Source organism: Aphis gossypii, chromosome 2 (genome assembly GCF_020184175.1).
Source record: "Aphis gossypii isolate Hap1 chromosome 2, ASM2018417v2, whole genome shotgun sequence".
Classification (NCBI taxonomy): domain Eukaryota; kingdom Metazoa; phylum Arthropoda; class Insecta; order Hemiptera; family Aphididae; genus Aphis; species Aphis gossypii.
This window is the reverse complement of record NC_065531.1, coordinates 6,142,803-6,164,396: the sequence shown is the minus strand read 5'-3', so window position 1 is coordinate 6,164,396 and position 21,594 is coordinate 6,142,803. Positions and strand designations below refer to the sequence as shown.

Sequence of the window (21,594 nt, the reverse complement as noted above, 5' to 3'; positions counted from 1 at the left end):
GTGAAAATTCAAAATATAAGGTTTTTAAATTGGTTACATTTTAAAAAATACAATAAATAAAAGTAAATATTCATGCATAAATTATAATATTATACAATATTATACTGTGTTATATATAAATATTAATTAAATAGTGTTTGGTAATAATAACCATTGTACAAGCATATAATAGCTACATTATAAACTTATAAATTATAAATCGTTTAACTTATAAATTGTATTATGTTACATTGTTACACCAGTAACATATTTTTTACATTAATATTTTATAAATATACTCAATGTATTAAAAATATATATATATATTTACATGGGATATCTCGATTATTTTTTAGTACTATATTATTTATTAGTTATTATTATTTGTCTGATTGCAGTGTTTTTAGGGATCGAAAATATAGTGTGATCAGCATGTTCTAAAAAGTTTATTACCTACTAACTGGCAACATTGGCAACTATTACTCATGTCATACACATCATATTCCGTATTATATGTCTCAAAATAAGCTTGAAGAGAATAGAACGACAAAACTTTTAAGAACTTAGTAGGTACACATATATTTTACACGGAATCGAACTTCTAAATGATGACGAAGCATCAAATAAGTTTCACTAATGAAAATTATACAATTCATTTCAAGTTTAGTTTCCATGTTGTATTCACCTTTGCTTTTTCAAGATGTAATTTAACTTTTATACGCAATTCAGTAGCAAACACTTGCAATTTGCATTATTTACTAACAACAGTTTAAGACAATAAATCAGTATTAGAATCATTAAAAAATAACATATTCCAAGTCAGGATATGAATACATTTATTAGATTATATATTTATACTACCGTTTTATTTAAAACAACCAATAACTATAAGACGATGTTATAACAAAAAGTTTATCGTAAATAATGTTGCTAGCTACATCATTGTAACTGCAGTATATAGTTGTATTGTTCGATTTACAGGAGCACAAGTATTGACAAAGACTATAGTGATGTGTTAATCTGTAGTCCCTGCACGCTGTTGTATTAATAGAAAGTGCTGATGCGAGTCATCCGTAGGGGTGTTAGCTAACATATTTTCGATAGTTTACTCGTTCACTTATTGTTGTATTAAATATAAATTATTTAATGCGGATGTTCATAATCGTTCGTTGTAAGCTGCCATGAAATAAATTATATACAGAATGAGTCACGAATAATGCTTACTCCATTTTACTTGATTGATAACGCAGTTTTAAGATCTGATTATTGGAATTTTAAAATTTACATAAAAAACCAGATTTTTAAAATCTTGAAAATTGTTTGTGTTAGGTATTTTTAATGAGTGTCCTACTATTTTTCAAATGAAAACCTCATTCTTAAACATTAAATTACTTAAAAGATAACGTTTCTGACATTTTTGAATCAAAACTTAAACAATTAGTTTTTTAGTTTAAAGTTTATATACTAAAGATAGTAAGTCCGTGATAAAATGCTTAAAGTTATGGCCAATGGGCTATGAAGACTATGGCAATTATTTGAAAGTTGTATATATTTTATAAATGTATAAGTATTTATAATTTATAAAAATAGTTAGCTTAATAAGTAACTTCACATATTTTATATTTTTTTAAAACCATTTTTAAAGACTTTTATTTTCAGTTTAAAGTGTTCGTTTAAATTTCAAATTAATATATAAATCAAAATTAAAAAAAAAAATGTCTATATCGACTGATTACAATTAGTCCAATGCACTGAGATTTACGATATAAATATCCACTTACACTCTTTATAAATATAATATTGTCAAGGTCCTACATGTTAACTACGATGTATTATATAATTATAAATAATGGATAAATAAAATTTGATTAAAAAATCAAATAAAAGTATTAGGTATGTACCTACATGAAATTATGATGTATAATATAAAAATTAAAAACTATTTTAAACTTTAAACCATTTAAAACTAATTTATCGTGAGTATATGAACTAGCTAGGTATTAATGTTATGACGTATACTATTCGTGCCTATTTAATTATTACACTTATATATATACTACTCATATATATAGGTATATACAATATATAAATTATACAAGGACATAATTTATACAAATAATGTCACATTAGAGATGTAGGACTTCTGTATGACAATCATTCAGAGCACCTTTAGCTCAAATTTATTATTTAATGTAACATGTATATTATAATATTATTATTATATCTACTGGTACAAGTGTCATGTAAACTAACTAATTATGAAACCCACTCAGTCCATTGCACGCCACAGAGAATACAATTCAAAAAATACTTTTATATATGTATATATTATACTAGTATATAATAATTTAATGTTGGATTTTACCATGTAAATGTATTATGTCGTTGGTTATGTCCCATGATTCTGAATTCTTTTGATATATTGCCATTATGAGCATGACCAGGACTCTGTTTTTTATAGTATTGAGATACCTAAATAAACAAATAATTATTTATCTATAGAAGATTTCACAAAAATATAAAGCAAAAATTGTTTTAGGATATTTGTACTGGATTCGTGTTATTCCATAGTATCAAGTATTATGTCAGGATGAGCATATTAAATTTAAGATTTTATTTTAAATATAAATGAGATCTAAAAGTTAAAATCAGGATACCTATTTGACTACAGTTAATCAATTTTGTGTTGAATTGAAACACATAACACACCTTGGATCTACGATATCGTATCGTAGGCAATTTTAGAAGGATTTATCAATAATAATATGATTTTATAATTTAAATTCAATATTGGTTGACTGTCATAAAAATGGTACTTTATAATGTTTAGATGACACATTACGTATACTAATATAATTGTTATAATAATTTAACCTAAACATACTTAGTTTGATTTACCTTTATTAATATACATATTATGTATTATACTACAATATCTTGTATTTATTTATTTATTATAATTTTTTACGGACAGATGTCCACTTAAAAATATAGATAATATAGATAACAAATGTAGTATAACTTAAATTAGATGACAAATACATTAATAAACTTAGGAACTTATTAAATTATGGTTTTTATTATCGTATGGAATTTTGTTTCAATTTAATCAATTTTCGAGAGATCGAAAGTTATGCAGGTACTTCAAAATAAAAATTATATTGACATTATTTTTGTAAATATAAACTGATGAAATCCTAAACTTTTTTATACGGAATATAGAAATAACAATAATTGAAGAATGAATATTTTATAGTTCTTCGTTGTAAATTGAATAAAAAATGAAGACAATAAGTATAAAGTTTTTTTAATACTATTTTTTCAATTACTGTTACTTATTTAATAGTATTTAATTTTATATTTTATATTTTAGTATCATCTAATTTGTAAGGTATTTCTGAAATTCATTAATATAGGTATATATTATATACTTATTTTAAAATACTTGTGAATATATGATTAGATTTATTCAATTACTAATTTTATTCCAATGTTGATTTTTATATAATTAGAAATTTGATTTAAGTAATATTTTATGTTAGAACAGTTAATTAGCATAATAAATATATTTAAGTCGCTTTTTGATAGTTAATATTAAATCTCAAAAATTATTATAATTCATTTACAATATGTGTTGGAATTTACGAATAATATTGCAAATTATAAACCGCATAATAGATCTAAGGATATTAATTGTTTAATGTTTATACTAACGTAAGTTGTTTCCGGTGGCACTATAAGGTACGTTTCGATGTTGTGGTCCTTTAGAAACGCATTCCGCTCACCACCGTTGCCAGGTTCCACTTGGTAAGCGTTTCCCAAATACTTGAGCGTGTCCGCAGTAATATGTATTCTCCTGTACGCCAAACGACAGTTTTCGTGTTTCGAAAATCTATATATATATAGATAGTGACAAAAAAAAGCAATCGATCTTACCCGGGTATTCCACCACTTTCCATTTGATTCGCCAACGTCACGTCGTTTGACCACACGTCGAACTGCCATTTACAAAGTCCCAGGACGCCGCAGTGGACACGACCCGAATGTATTCCCACTCTCATGTTGACGTTGACGTCCATCACGTCCCTTACCAACCTAAAAAGGATGCGATATCAAATTTTTTTCAAAAAAAAAAATATTTTATTTATGAGAGCCAACATAGATTTTCACTCCTTATGCATAACGTGCGGGCGTGCACTTACGTTATGGCGTCGATCATGTCCAAACCCATCTGAACGCAACAGTTGGCGTGGTCCGGCCTGTGCTCAGGCAGACCACTGACACAGTAATAACAGTCCCCCAACAGTTTGATTCTCAAACACGCGTTTTCTTGAGCCAATCGGTCAAACCTATACACAAATCACCAAGAACATATCAGTATAAATTTTGTGTCGCTTTCAGTGTCGTATCCGACTACTATATATTGTTATTTAACGAGTAAAACTCCATGCAATTTTAAGCCGATACGGCGTTTTTCGTATATCACCTCGCAAACAATTCGTTAAGTAGCCTTACGAGTTCTTGAGCTGTACACTGATCGGACAAACTAGTGAAACCGCATATGTCCGCGAACAAAATGCTACAATAGTATATTAAAAAACGATATTACAAACATTTCAATTAAGATTATAATACTTAAAATTTAAATTATTACATCGAATGCATATTATGTTATTGTTAATTTAAATTTAATTTAAATCAGTAGGTACACGTATTTAAGTACAATGTATATAACTAGGCGGGTATTGTAATTAATATAAAACGTTACTTATGTTGTATATTCATTATGTATCGTAAAGAAATTAACTATTAGTCAATGGTGCGATGAACACACAAGTGTTTGTGTGGACTTTTAAAAGTACCACCAAGTGTAGAATAGTGAAAATACCAGAAAGTTTTGTTCTTTGAAATTTAAATAAGTTATTATACTTCTAAAAATTTGTATTTTATTTTTTCATCTGTTTCGAATTTAATTTGAATTTATAACTAAACTAATTAATAACAAAATTGGCTTTCAACATTATTTGTATATCCTTCAGTTTGTTATGTTTAAAAACAAAGAGATATACTATGCTAAAATAAATCATTGTATAATAACTTGAATAAAAGTTGTATAGTGTTATTAAAATAAAAAATAATAATAATAACTACTTCCTAACGATATTTTTCTAAAAATTATATTATAATATAATATAATTTATGTAAACTTATTTTTATAAATTAATTCTATAATAAAGGTTTTGTATTGTACCTATTGTAGTGTTAAATTGATAATAAAAAGTTAAATACTATTATAAAAATGTAAGTTAAATTGTAGTTTATTTATATGTTCCTAAGTAATTCTAATACATAGTGATAAATGGTAATCATAAATGATTAAGATCATTGGTCTTAAAATAATATCGAAATTGCCTAAAATCAATGCTGACTATATTATATAAAACAATATTATGATATGGTTTATTAAACTTTCAATTATTAGGATTTATTGTTTAATATTAGTATTGATAAATATTGCTATTTGTGAATTTAAACAAAATGCATTGGATAAATTGTAAAATGTAGGTATATAAACGTGTAAACATTGTTATATGAAATTAACTAGGTATTTTGTTATTAATATCTGAATGCTACTATGGTCATATTATTATTGAAATATTGTAGCGATATACCAATAATTATAATGTCCTATTTTTAGTGAAATCAATTTTATTATGTTTTAATACTATAGATACCTGACATTCTCGTGCTTTTGTATGTAAATCTTGTGGAACATGCTGTCATGACGTTTACCCGCGATGTCGGCCTTCATTTCCATAGCGACATGGCGGGGCAGTACTGACAAAAGCAACCTCTCCTATTTGTAAAATACTTTGACGTATGTATATGGAACGACTATTAAATTAATTTTTTCCTCCTTACCTGTTGTTGATTAACTTTTTGCGTAGTCAGTCTCGCCTGGACGCATTGTCTAGTCTCCAAGAATGCTTGTCTTTTCGCCACTTCATTTGGGTAATGCATCATAACACCAGTCACGTTTGTGCACGCCAACAATAGCAAATTAATGAAACTCTGAAATTCAAAATATGTTATTTTATCCATTAAATACGTATAAACAGGTCTTGATTTCATAATCAAACAAAAAAAAAAACCGATTGAAGAGGATAGTTACTCATTAGTATTTTTTAGATCAGAAAAAAAAGAATAATATTTTCAGTCTGGTATTCAGAATATTTAGGTAAACCTGAATTGTAAATCGAAAAATATTATTATTGTGATTATTAAAAAAAAAATAGTCAAGCATAAATATTAGTGGTACTTTCAAGTGTAGAGTACTTCGCATATTTTTTAATAATAAAAATAACTATTAAATATTAAAAAAAAAATAATAAGTAACAGGTAATGTAGGTGTATTTTATAATTACCTGTTTTGATAAACCCTGTTCCATAGATAGGGTGAATATTAACTGCGACAACATGAAAACAGTACCAGCCACAATGGCGTACTGTAACTTGACTGGCAGCAAACTATAAGAAATGTAGACGAACACTAACGTGGGTACAGTGACGGCTTGGGATCTGGTCAATACGCCGAAAGACAATTCAATCAGCAGGAAAGTGGCCAGCACCACGTAGGATACAAAACTTAGATATACTTCGTTCAATCCGGACCGTGATACTATGCCTATTATGACTAAAGACAAAGTACATTCGATACATTATTCGTACCGATAGCAACAGATTTGGGAGGGCTAAATGGCATTAAATGGCATATGTTTTATGTATTGCCTGAGGATCTTAACTTACCTAGGTAAATAAGTATACAACACAAAAGTAACAAGGAACATTGAACCTGAGTCTCATAGTCGGAAAGAACTACTGCTATGGCCATACACGTAAACAGTATACAGAGCAGCACCAACAAATGGACCATGTGGCTTTGGTTGGTACGAAGAAAATATCTTTGGTAGAGCATTTCCACCTGTTAATAAAAATTACGCACGTGTACATGGACGGATACTATAATGCATTATGAATATACTTATGTTATGCATCATGTAGATAAGCCACGTCACCGTATAAGTATAGTCATATTATATTATTCACGTTTCAATTAATCGTTATATTATAATCAGTAAAATTGTTTGTAAATAAATGAATATAAATTCCCGTATATTATTGACATGGCAATATTCTTGGCTAAAATAAGTTTCACTGGAGTGTGTACTGCGTAGGAGAAGATGCCTTTGCTTTTGTTTGAATTACTTTGTTATTATTTAGAGTAAAATCTTACAAGTTAAAATTAATCTACGGAATACAATCACGGTTATATTAATTAAAAACCAGTACCTATCATGTTATTAAACGAATGATTTAATAGTGATACCTTATTCAGCGATATATAATTCATACATAAATATTACCTAATAATCTCAAGACTCACTTAGAATTTAATCCTAAGAAGCAATACATAATAATTTTATCCTCAATATGCAGTTATTAGGTTATTATAATTTTAACAGAAAATTCATTACTTGTTCACAACTAAATGTTGAATGTAAAATTGTACACACCAACATAAATTATTTTATTATTATTAATTTTTTTAAAATTTAAAAAAAAAACTAAATTAACCTAATAAACACAAAATTTGAAGTTAATAATAAAGCGAACAATAATCTCTATATAAATATTAAATATAATTATCAATTATTAATTGTTCTTCTTTATTATTGTAAAAAACATTTAAAAATATATTACATTCACTTATATCGTACAAACATATTATTATATATATATATGAGTGGAAGTCAAAAAGACTATCAATTTATAAAATACGTAATTATATAGGTTCAACCAAACTGTGATAGAAATAGCTTAAATATTATTTAAAAGTTAAATTTCAATTAAGTAAAAACAACTTTTATTATTTTAATTAATATAAAAAAAAAGTTATTTAAGGTCTAAAAACAATGAAATTGTATTTGTTATAACCAAGATTTGTATACTTGAGATTTATAATGTACGTGAGATAAACTATTAATACAGTCAGTTACAATAATATGTTTTTGTAGAATTATCTGTACAACTTATGTTTTAATTTAAATTTAACTTAATAATGCCGAATATAAAGAGAAATATTTTAATACTAATTATGTCAAATTAAAAATTATGATTGATATAAGAACCCACAGACTAATGAAATAAAATATATTTAAATGCAATATTTTATTTTGATGATAATAATTTTGGCTGAATAATTTTTTAACTTAAAATATTGAAAAAAAGTTTCTTTATAATTGACTTTTGCTGTTCATTAATAATTAAGATGCTTTGTTAATGAAGTTTATTTATATGCGTTGTAATATTTTATGGGAAAAAAAGTTTTCATAAAATATTAATTGTAGGTAATGTTAATTTGTAACTATGTACAAGTTGGACCAGTTGAGTAGGTAACACATTTCAAATAAAATAAAATAAATAAATCTCCTGACCTGTAAATTATTGAACTGGTGAGATGAAGTCAACAGTGTGGTGATCTTTTGGCAACATCCGAGCTTGGAAAAATCACGTAGAATGTCCCCATTGTCCTCAGATAGACCAGGCACGAACTTGTTGTTGGGAGATAGCGAAACCCTTTCGCACGCGTCTGGCTGCTGATCCGACTCCGAGTAATTGACTGTTTCGCTGGCACCACGGCTCTTTAAAACAATATTTTGTTTTTCCATTCAATATTTAAGTCAAAGTCGACAAGATAGCGACGAAGAGTACACAATATAATATAATATTAATTAAAAACGGGTTCGAGATACTTTATTGTTTCTTACAGTAACTTGACGCGATTCTCACGGTATACGATTACCGCCTACCATACACCTTTACAAATTATACACTTTAACCTCACCACCACCTGTGTTACGCGTACGTACAACATCGCAGTCGTTAGTGTTTGTTCCGAACGTGCAGGATAGACGACCGGTTAAGTAATTATAAGTATGTACCTATAGTACGTATTAGCTGCTGTGTTTGTTGAAGGCAATAATTGTTTTCATTCAATCGTGTCTATTTATGAGTAATTATTTTAAAATACATAATTGTCCGAAATTCTAGTCGGTATAGTAATGTGTGCTTAATTATTGTGCCGTTTAAAATATTTATCGATTCGAGTGCGACTTAACAGTGAAACTTGAAATGTTTAAATTAACATACAGCAATGACAGAAGTATACCAAAAAAAAAACATTTACTTACCAACTAAAATAAATTATATTTAGATTATAATTTGACTAGAACATAATATTTAAGTATTAGATAATACCTATGATATTATACGGTAGCAGATACCTATAATAAGTTACTGCTAGTTTATTGTACACGACAGTGGGCTTATGTTATAACTGATACTGATTAGACTTATATACATAGTTATTCAATTACACATTTTTATTTTTATACTTAAAAAAAAAATAGTTTTAATAATCAAGATGAAATATTTTTTTTTTCAATTATTCATTGATGTAGGAAATCTGAAACAGTGATTTTTTTATTTTTTTTTTTTTTGTTAGTGTACTTAACAAGTAATTGATTGATTGTTCTTTTTTTATTTTAATGGATTAGTAGCTATGTTAATATGTTCACTTCTGTAGTATGATTAAACAATTCGTGTATAAATTATTTCATCTTCATAATTTGTTTCATACAACAAAAATATATTTGTTTGGGACGATAATTAAAATCATGCCGGGTATTTCATCAGAGTAAATCATATTATTTTCAAACTATTTATTTTTAAAATTTGGATTTTGTAAAATTAGCATTGTAATGTCGAACAATAATAATTAGATCATCGAATAAAATGAGTTACCTAATTTTTAATTGATAAACAGAAAAAATCTTAAAAGTTGATATTTGTTGATTACATTATTGCTGTTATTTTAGTGCAATAATAAAATTATATATATAAAAAAAAACAAATATTGACAAGTAGTATATTGTCGGGAAACAAACACTATGCGGTATTCTGTACATCTAATAAGAAAATAAAAAAATGTATTAAATTCTTTGAAAGTGGTTAACGGTTAACTATAATAAAATCAAATCATATAGCCACAATAAATTATTAATTTAAAAAGTTGATCCCACAAAAACTATAAATATATGATTATAAATGAAATAAATCATGTTTTTGATTATTACTGCCATAAAACATAGTTTTAAAGTGAATTGGGGAGAAAGAAATATAATAATGAACGATATAGACATTTAAATATAAGAGCAATATGCACACATTCATGATAAAAAACAAAATAAATTAAAAATACTATACATACAAGTAACTTAAGACATTCTAATACTATATTAAAATTAAACTTTCGATATTTTACATTAATTGGAATTATTGTATTTAATTTGTTAATAATTCTATACTAACTTTTACTTATATTACTCTTTTTATATAATTATATATAATGATTTTAAAATATTTTAAGTATCAAAATACATCATATTTATGAATTTTATAATGATAGCGGAAATTTAGGTAAATTATTATGGTATTCGATTAATAAAAAATCAATTAAAATATTTATTTTTTATGAAACTAGAGAAAAATCAATTAAGTGTTTTATTTGAGATAATAATATATAGTTAAATTTAATTTAGTATTTTCATTCGGTTACAATAAAATTTCCAGAATCGGGGAATGATTATCTGTATTTAAAAATAAGTCATAAATTCAGTAATAATTCAGTTTGTTATTATTTTGTTCATACATGTATAATAGAATCTTTTAAAGGTAATTTATGTGATGGTTATAGACAATATAGTCGTAAAGTCATAACAATAACTTACCAAAAACAATTGTCTATTGTGTAAAAAAAATATTGTTGATTTAAAAAATGAAGGTTTCTAAAATTGATTAACACGATTATAATGTAATTAACACATAGAAACAAAGTAATAAATACAATATGAAATAAATTAATAACAAAAAAAAAAAAAAAAACAATGAAAAAAAAAACAAAACAATGTTATATGTACCACATAGTTAATAAATTAAACAACAATTACGACAACGTCACTTCGTAATTACTTTAAAAAGTATATAGTATGAAATTGTTTTTAACGAATAAAAAAAAATCAATGAAACTGAAATACTTGACACGTGATTTCGAAACACTAATAAACACATATAAACCATGTATTAATCTTAAATATAAAGCATAATCATCATACACAATTCTGCCAACTGTATTATGTTATTAATTATTATTTGGATATGTTTTTAAGTACTTAAACTAGATAATGATTATTTTTTAAGTGCCTTATATATATATATCATATATGTATATACTATATATACATGATTGATAATTTAGTAGGTAAATTATATAGAGCTCAATTAAACTTAAATCATCAATAAACAAATTCTCTGTGATGATAAAAAGAAACAACACTGTTCTATATCATAATATGACATTCAATACGCGAGTCTCTGATGTCTGACTAGGTTAATAAATATAATAAATTAATGAGTATTACTCTGATAATCTATTTTGGTCTAATTTATTCTGCAAATAGACTTACACATTACTACTTTACATCTAGTTAAAATAATATTTTATTAAAACTCTTTTTAATTAATAAGTTAGATTTAGATTTTGTCAATAGATATTTTCTTTTATCTGTAATTAGTATTTTTTTTTACGAATGGTTGTTATTAATGATTAACTACATAACTACAATAACTACATATATTAATAATTAGGGCTTTTGATACGAATAGTTTATTTGATTGACTGATTTCAGGCGTTGAAAAGAAAATTGGATTTCCGTTTATATTTCAGATTACCAAAAATCATTATACTATTCAACAATGCATGCTATTTGTGGCAAAAAAATAAATATAATCAATTTCCTAAAGCCTCTTAGTAAGTTGCTTTAACACTAAAAAAAAAAATGGCTGGTTTCATACTTTCAATCACATATTTGTTGCTATAAATGTATTAAAAGTAAAGGTACCTTTATATACGTATTACAATTTAAAAAAATAAGTTATTTAATTTATTACTTATATGATGTGCTTTTTGTCTAAAAATAAATAAATATCATAAGAACGAATGAGCTATAAACGTAACTGTTATTTATTTTTTTAAATTACTAAACAATTTTGAATATTACCTCATCGTATTTTAATTTAAATTATTTAATTTATTTAATGTATTTTAAATTTTAAATTTATATGGGTATGTTTTAATCATGAACGAAACGCTCGGCACACTATTTCAAGTTGAAAAATATGAGTACACAAAGTTATAACATTAAACCCTCAAAAGTCTTTTTCTGTACACAAACTTTGACAAAATAAATTTAAAAACTACCAGTAGATTATCATGACACTGCAAAATAAAAGTATACCATCGATTCTACAAATTTATAGAAAATTATTATAGTAATATATTTAAGAGATACATTAAATTTCTGTTATTAATATGAAGTTATATCAAACATAAAATGTTTATAACATTCAATATGATGCAATTTAACAAACTAAAAAATAAAAATAATGTTTACTATAAAACATATTTCAACTATTTGAGAAAAATGATTTCTCCAAAATTAAAACACAATATCATAGTTTCGCTCACATTAACAAAGAGAAATTAATCATGTGCTAAAGTTAATTTTATATTTTTATATACACATATAATGTTATTAAATATGAAAAATTGAATACTGTTTTAACATTTTTCATTTTTATGATTTTCAAACTTTAATAACTTTTTTTTTAAATATTTGTATCATCAAAATAAAAACGTTATGCGACTCAGCAAATATTTTTTTTCGTATTATGCATAAAACTTTGATGTATTAGACAGAACTGATGTAGCTGGAATAGTTTTTTCTGTAGGGAGCGGTTTTTACTATGTATGGTTGTTGTATGAATGCCTTTAATACTGTCCATTGTACAAACGTAACCACACAAAACGTGTAACAAGAAATATGTTAAGTGGACAAAGTTAGTACAATATCAAATGTATTTTATTATTATATATTATATGATTAATACAAATAGACATTGTATCTTGGGAGAATTATAAATAATATTTAACAATATAAAATAACGTCAATGATTTTTAAGTGGAAAAAAGGTAAAAATTGCATTATAAAGGAAATAGTTTTTCAAAAAAATATTAATATATTTTATGTAATTTTGTGTGGAGATCAAGTAGGTAGCTATGATACATAGTCACTATACATTCTAGTTTAATATTAAATATATTATAGATTTAATAATATGTTTACACATAAATATTTACAAAAAAAAAAAAAATGTTTTTACATGAAACTTTCATCTGAACAAATTATTGAAATTAAAAATTCTTTTTTTTTTTACTTGTTTTTAGTGAAAAATATTATAAATATACTTTAAATACAGTGATATCATGTTATTATTTGAATATTTTGCCAAAAAACATCGTTGAAACACGTTTTTAATAGAAAATGTATAACATAATATTTTGTTTTAAAGTTATACATTAACCTAACGGATGAAACTGATAAAAAAAAAAACGGTTTTCTCCTTAGAAGTTATTATACAATATTATTTTGTTGTTCGTTAAATTGATTGTAAACGTACTTTTTCCAGAGTAATAAAAATGATGTTTAAAATAAATCACATAGCTACGTTTTTTTCAGTATAAATTTAATTTGTTTTTTTTTTTATATATATATAAGGTAATTTTTTATATTCTGTGTTGTTATTTTATTTTTTCGGAAATGTAACGTACCTAGATTGTAAATATTAATAAAGTAAGGTAATCGGTCATGTCAACTCACACGTCATATTGTACATACGATCGATTGACGTAACAAAATATGTTATGGTCTTTTGGGCATAGTTTTTAATTTTATGGAAAATTAAGAGGAGTAATTAATGTTATTGGTAATTTGAAATTTCATAAACCACCCACAGAACTAGCTATATAGACACTGTAGCAGCGTTTCCGATGTACTCGAGGGTTTTCGGTGATAATTTATTCAATTACATGGGTATTTCCTCTCGTATTTATACATATTGTATAACCACCGGGCAAAAGTTCAACACACACACTCACACACATATATTATTGCTCATCAACGTATATTTGTACGTGATAATAATATAATATATTATTTATATATTTATATAAAACCATTCATGCATAAACCTTATTCATTTAGTCATCATTGTGGATAGTTTCATTATATGCATCGAATATATTATATTTTTTGTAGGTAAAATAATTTACATGTATAGAAAATTATTATTATTATTACTATTACTTTTACCAGCAATGGAGTTGGTGAGTCGGAAGCTGTAGAAAAATGTTGATAAACCGCCCAATTAGTGCGTCTTTGTGTCTGCGGGGACGATTCCATTTCCGTTACAGACTCCTCTGCTGTTTTGCGGTGTTGTCGAAGGCTTGTCCATTTTTTTGGCGTTCTCTATATGGGACAAAAAATAAAAATAGAAAATAATTATTATGACTAATAAGTGAACAGAGTTTTGGAAATATTGTGTAGGGATGTATTTATGCTCTATATAATTGAGATATATAATCAAAAGCTAATCAGAATATAGGTAATAATTAAAATAAAAAAAACATTGAAAATCAAAAAAATATAATTATTTCATATATTTATAAAAAAAACAAATTTTTAAACTTTCAACATTTAATTATTGTTAGTATGATTTAAAAATGTGAAGAGTTTATGTAGGAATTAATTAATTTAATATCATATATAGTTAAATTCTTCTTTTCGATTAATATATTTTAAAATTTGTATAAATACTAACTACAGATAATGCACAATATATTATATTTGTGATATTACTAATGTACTATATTTATAATATTAGATTTTTATCAAAATTATAAAATATGATTTAACTACATTAAGGAAAATAATTTCATTGATGTATTGCTAAACGTTTACATCCTAATTAATAAATTCCAATTAAGTATTATTTTATTTATTTTTGAATAGAACACTGTAAATTGTATAATATCACCACATATATCTCTTTACACACAAATTATTTCGGTTCTTGGCTTTATTAATTATGAGAACACGATGGTCGTTAAGGCAAAACTGTGGTAAGTGTAAAATCCATTATATACCTAGTATAATAGTATACGCGTATATGAGTATAAGGGTTGAATGTATGCATAATAGTAGGTAATAATAATCTCCTGAATATGCTCTTCTTCCGGAGATTTAATTCGATTTGGTTTTAATCTTTTACCATCTGATAAACATCTTCGATAGATAAAGTAACGATACTGACAACTATCAAATAATATAATATTGCCGTTTAATAATGACGTACCTACATACAAAAATTTTAATTGTATAATTCGAGTCTTATCGGTGTCTTGATATTAAATAACGTTCGTTATTTTATTTGAATAGTTTCTGATTTACATAATTAAAACAAAACTGTATGAATAAACCATACACCAAAAACAGATTCTTGCGTACACGGGTAAAAATGAGAATATTTTTTTAATCATTAATTATGATAATAACTAAATTAATCTGTATTTATATAATATATACGAGTATAATTATTAGATTGTTTTATATTTTCTGAGTTTACACAGAAAATATTCTATGCGTAAAAGTTGAAAGAACTTATTCCGGTTTGCAACACTCAATGGAATGCTTAACTATAATATTTTGGTAACTTTCGTACAATACGCGCATTATAATTCTGTGTTAAAAAATATCGTCGTTCGTATACTTATATGAATAAATATATATATTCTAAATTCTTATAGTATCAGATCCCAAAACAAAAAGTTCTACGGGCTATATCTTATAGGTAGATATTGTAGGTAAAACGACATGTCATTGTTTTTCTTTAGATAACATTACTTTAAATTGGTATTGTGTTTGTTTTTCTCATCTAAGTTGACCCAATTTAAAAGTCCAATTTGGCCATGTCTCCAACATTAAGATCTTTGAAATTAGATATGTTCGGTAAATAGTATTTTGACCATTAAATCTTGATGTTAGAAACCCGACGGGCATAACTAATCAAATGATTAATATCAAGTACAAGCTAATTTTGTGTACAACTTCAAATCGATTTACAATTATATTTCTTTTTACCCACAGGTTTATAAGATTTAAGTATCTCCATATAATATAATAATTATGAAGAAATAACTCTTGAATTTCTATAACAAGTATTATATTTTTAAAAAATAACTATTTAATTATTTGCAATAGATTAGGTTATTTTTATAGTACGAAATCACTTTATAAATTGAACAAATAATTTTTTTTTAGGTGTTAAATTTTAAAAATTCGATATTTTAATTAATATCAATCCTAACAATTTATAATTATCTTTATTATAATATAAAACATTGACAGTAGACGGAAATATTTGTATTAGCGAAATTAACTTTTATGCAAGACTTGATAAGTTAGTGAATTATTTTAACTCAATTAAGTAAAGGTTGAATAAAAATTCAACGAGATAAAATATAATAATTAATAATTTATGAATAACTCAGTTTAGTTATAAGTTAATTAATTAATATTAAATTAAATTATTAATTTAATTTTTGTAGTCATTTTGTAATAAATATGTGTGAAAAGTGTTCACTGAACACTTTAAATGAAATAATACAAAGAAAAGCAATAGTAAGTTGTGACATGAATTCATTTGTTTTCTATAATATCCTATATAAAAATAAAATAAGTTTAGGTATGGTTAAGTTAATTATTAATCAATACTAATTACCTAACTCTAAAAAAAAAAAATCAATTTAATTGAATTTTATTCGATATTTTTACGCTATATATTATAAAAAAAAAACGTTCGGTAGTTACCTAACCTAAGTTATTAAAATATTAGATGTAAAACGAGTTAATGAAATAGACTGCAATTATACCTATATTAAATAATTTTAAAATGTTTAAAGCCCAGACTAGTCTTTACGTACCTAATTAAAATATATTTATTTTGCCGTTTTACTTTAATGCTATCCACAAATCATAATTAGAAGCACTCAGACAATTGCGGAAAAACGTGTTAACCTAATTATTAAATAAAAAAAACGATAGAAAATAGATAAAAAAAATATCTCGTAACAGTGTATAATATTATTACATAATATATAGAAGTAATGAGTTCATTAAATATATTTGTTATAATAATATACTAGCTTAATATTATAATAGCATTATAATATTAATATTTATTTTTTAATTAGTTTTTTATTAGTGTTGTTTTTTTAGTATTAGGTAGTTTGTTTATTAAATTTGATAAAAAAGTAGTTGAAAAAGTAGATTCACGAAAGTTATTAAAATGTAAAATGTTTATTAGATTATTTCATTTATATATTATCATTTCATCTGTTTAATTGATATGCGTTCAAAAACTAAATTAAATAAATTTATAATAATTGTATATTTAAAGAATATCAACATATTTTTAGATTATTTATTTAGATATTTTGAGAAGTATTCTCACAATACGTTATATGGCATATTTTTGGTATTTTTATGTAGTATACAAATAGAAAATAATAATAATAATAATAACTAAAAACGTCAAATGGACATAATATCAGTATATTACCTACTGAAGTGTGTGCTTTCTTTATATGTTTAATATTCATATATTACAAGATCATAAAATATCATGAAAATAATAATAGGTCGACTATAGAAATACTGTGATAGCATATTAACCATATTATATAATTTCAATAACTACATTCGAAATTTAGAGTTGATTGACTGGTTAACAGATCACTAAAGTACATGATTGAAAATTAATCGATTAAAAAAACTAATATCACGTTGTTCTTTTGATATTTCTACCAGGATGAAGAAATCGTTTTTTCCGAGTAGTTTTAGTTTTAATTTTAAGCATACAAATGCGACGCGTGCTACTGTAAAGCGACAACAGTAGTGTTTGTCAGGGATACTGCAGCTATTTGTGCACCGTACAGTAATAGGACAGTACAAGTTGGTATAATGATCGTGATTTATATTATATTAAGGAAGAGAGCAGTTTTCGAGATGGAATTTAGGTTCATACGCACGGTCGCGAAATGTAGGCATCTACATTCTACATTATACGTAAGTATGTATGATATCTAATGTTTAATACAGTGCCACGCCTTTTTAAAAAAGGTAAGTGTGTACCTATAATATAATATGTATATTATATTATAAAAATATTATGTCCTTTTCCGCGTTCGTCGAAAAGTCGTATTATATAATATGTAAAGGTCGTATAGTGCATCGCATATGTACTAGGAATATCGTGTCGAGCAAAAGAAAATTGGCGTTTTTAATATTTCGCACTACCGAGAATAGTCGTAAACCCAAGTAAATAATCGCTGTACAGAGAGTACAGCGTAGATTGCGAAAACTCAATAAAACGATACGTATTTAAGTTTGTGTGTATACTTTAAAGACGACGTTTGGCCAAAAAACGAAAATGAAAAATATATACAGACTTCTCCAGCTACAATAGTAAAGCACGAAGTCGTATTTCGTTTCGACGACAATTTATTCCCATTTTCCCGTCCGTTATTTATTTCCGAAATTATTTTTATATATTATTTTATAAATTCATTTTTTATTTGATAATAATAATTATTATTTTTAATTACAGTAATAACAGTAATGCTGATAATTATATAGTTTATTATAAATTATAATTTACTACTTCAATTGACTTGTAATTTTTTTTTTTTTTAATGATTTTATTGTGATAGGCATTTCTGTGCATGGAATTATATGTATATTAAAATTTGTTGACTAAAAGTTATTTTATATAATCAAATAATATAATTTACTAATTTAAAATAAATTCGTTGAACTGAAAAGGCAGTAAATAGGTATCTGGTCAAGCATAATGGTTATGTTATGACGTATAATAAACAACGATATTATATTATGGTTATTAACAGAAAACACTTAACGGAGTACCCATTTTAATAGGTTAAATAATATTATTTTAATGCTATTGACTATACAGTGTGTTTACTCATTTAGGGAACACTAAATTTCTCGGTCGAATTTTCTTGGAATAAATGGATTTTTATTTTACAAACTAGTGTATATAAATGCACATTTTTCGATACATTTCAAAATTTTTTGAAATTTTGGTCTGAGCATGCTGAGTAAAAACATTTTTTTTTTTTTTTTTTTTAATAGCAACACTTATTTTGAACACCATATTCGAATAGGTCTATTTTTTTAAGCAACTTTGATGTATACATTATGGTTCTAAAGTCGAAATTGACTGAATAAGAGCCATGTCAATTTTAAAAAATAATTCATTTTATTTATTATTTTAAAAAATTTATAAAATCATTTAAAATTAGTTCTTATTGGTTACTTTTTGAATATTTGTACGTTTTTTTTTAGAAGCGTTATAAACAACTAAACAAGACTAACATAACATGGGTATATAATTATAATACTTTTCAAAAAATACGTACAAATATTCAAAAAATAACCAATAAAAATTAATTATAAGTGATTTTACACATTTTTAAAAATAATACGAAAAATGTATTATTTATTAAAATTGGCATGGCTCTTAATCAGTCAATTTTGAATTTAAAACCATATTTGATACTTCAAAATTGCTTTAAAAAATAGGCCTATCCGAATATTGTGTTCAAAATGGGTGTTGCTATTTAAAAAAAAAGTTTTTACTGAGCATGTGCAGACCAAATTTTCGAAAAAAATTGAAGCGTTATGAAAAATGTGTTTTTATATACCACCAATTTGTAAAAAAATCTATTTATTCCAAAAAAATCCGGCCAAGAAATTCAGTGTTCCCTAAATTGGCGAACATACTGTATATTTACAATAGTAATTTTATAATTTAAAATTGTACCATTACTTGCACAAATACTATATAATATATTATATAGACTGCGTACAATGATATCACAAATAATACATGGTTTTAATACTTAATAAAACATTGTTATTATATACAATTATAATTAATAATGTATTACAAAAATTCAAATTAAATAATAATATATATTACATTTATATTTTTACTTAATTTATAATATTTATTTTTTCTAAATTTTTTAACAGTACATTTCACGTCTCTATCGAGGCGTGTAGTTTCAAAATCAGTCATAACCATTTTTTAAAAATGTTCATGAATAACAAAAAAACGAAGTAGACCTTTACATTTTACTTAATGATTTTGTAATAAATATTTAACTATAGGTTTGAATGTATACAATATTGTGTATGAATATTGGTGTTTTATAAAAATATTGTTACAAGAGTTATGTGCATATACAGTATCGATATGGTACCTGGTTTTGATGAAAATTTCATCATACAACTGGATTTGAAGCTAAAATATTTTCGATTTTTATCTACATATGGTTGGTTTTGAAATTGACTTTGCGATACATAGGTAGTTTTGAAACTAACATTGAACATTTTTATAAAATCAAAATATTAATAAATTATTTATCTTACTTTAGACAAACTTTATTTGATTTTAATTTATGAACAACAAATAAAAAAACTATTTAATATTCTGTCATGCTTTAGACGACATTAAAAAAAAAATATTTAATTATAATTTTTTGGTGCGAAAAAGTGTTTGATTATGGCTGGTTTTGAAATATCAAATAAATATATCACCAGATGGATGATTTTGGTACCAACCACAATATTCTCCATGGTCAGTTTAGACCACGGTTGTAGCCTTATTAATATTGATGTTTTGAATGATTTTTACAGCACTCGTAATACAGTGTGACCGTCTAGGAAATGCGAAAAAAAAACAGTTTTCAAAAAATGCGCTTTCGGCTGGTTTTGAAACTCTACGGTTCGTAATTATTACGCGAATGCATATTTACTACGAGCGGATGGTTATAATATGTAGTCGGTTTGCCAGGTATCACCTCATCTGGCACGCCCACGACAAACCGTCGTCTTCTTCGTTTCATTAGAGAGTTTAAATCGTTAGCGCCCACGGTCGTGCAAGCGTATCGCACGGTTTCCGCAGAAAACGAAGTAGAACACGCATTGCAGGGTTGGCGTTGTATTTATTATATCGTACCCGCTTTGCAACTTGGAGAAGAGACGGAAATATTATGATATTATTGTCGTGTAGTCGGTCGGTTCGTACATTATATTTATCCCACAAGAGTGTGATAATAATATCGGAGAGGCATTGTCGTCATATTGTATATTTTGGTGTTGTTCCAGTACGTCGGCGGGATGCGTCTGAACTATAGTGGGCGTATTCAATGTGCAGCTGCCAAAAAACACGATTACCTCCGAGTATAATAATATTTTTTAATTTTGTCTGTTGATTTTTATTCCCGCGGAGAGCTTTAGAATTATTACTGTCATCGAGTCGACACAAAAGCACTATTAATCACCTGGCTATTATAGGTACATTCACTATATTTTATACTAATAATTCTTACCAATTATTAGGTTACCAGTCGTGTAGTTTTTATTTCTAATTGTAAAATGTCGAGAAGCGTTAATTTGTTTCCGTCTAATTTTAAACTCAACATATCGCCAAAAACTGTTGTTTCTCGTGTAT

General features: G+C 25.3%; 1 protein-coding gene across 8 annotated transcripts in view; it reads right to left on the bottom strand.

Annotated features, from left to right (window-relative positions):
* Positions 1 to 21,594, bottom strand: part of LOC114129527 (adenylate cyclase type 5) — a 178,608-nt gene that overhangs the window by 12,004 nt on the left and 145,010 nt on the right. For 6 of the 8 annotated variants that reach the window (XM_050199940.1, XM_050199941.1, XM_050199942.1 and 3 more), the window contains 11 exons: positions 14,304 to 14,465; positions 8,475 to 8,681; positions 6,787 to 6,961; positions 6,405 to 6,673; positions 5,902 to 6,051; positions 5,715 to 5,836; positions 4,466 to 4,558; positions 4,182 to 4,328; positions 3,916 to 4,074; positions 3,694 to 3,835; positions 2,345 to 2,451 (listed from right to left, as the gene is read on the bottom strand). In XM_050199940.1, coding sequence (XP_050055897.1) covers positions 2,345 to 2,451; positions 3,694 to 3,835; positions 3,916 to 4,074; positions 4,182 to 4,328; positions 4,466 to 4,558; positions 5,715 to 5,836; positions 5,902 to 6,051; positions 6,405 to 6,673; positions 6,787 to 6,961; positions 8,475 to 8,681; positions 14,304 to 14,465 — 1,733 coding nt within the window. Of the gene's footprint in view, positions 1 to 2,344; positions 2,452 to 3,693; positions 3,836 to 3,915; positions 4,075 to 4,181; positions 4,329 to 4,465; positions 4,559 to 5,714; positions 5,837 to 5,901; positions 6,052 to 6,404; positions 6,674 to 6,786; positions 6,962 to 8,474; positions 8,682 to 10,829; positions 10,974 to 14,303; positions 14,466 to 21,594 lie in introns of those variants that run through there. The other 2 variants (XM_050199946.1, XM_050199947.1) reach the window with 2 other exon arrangements.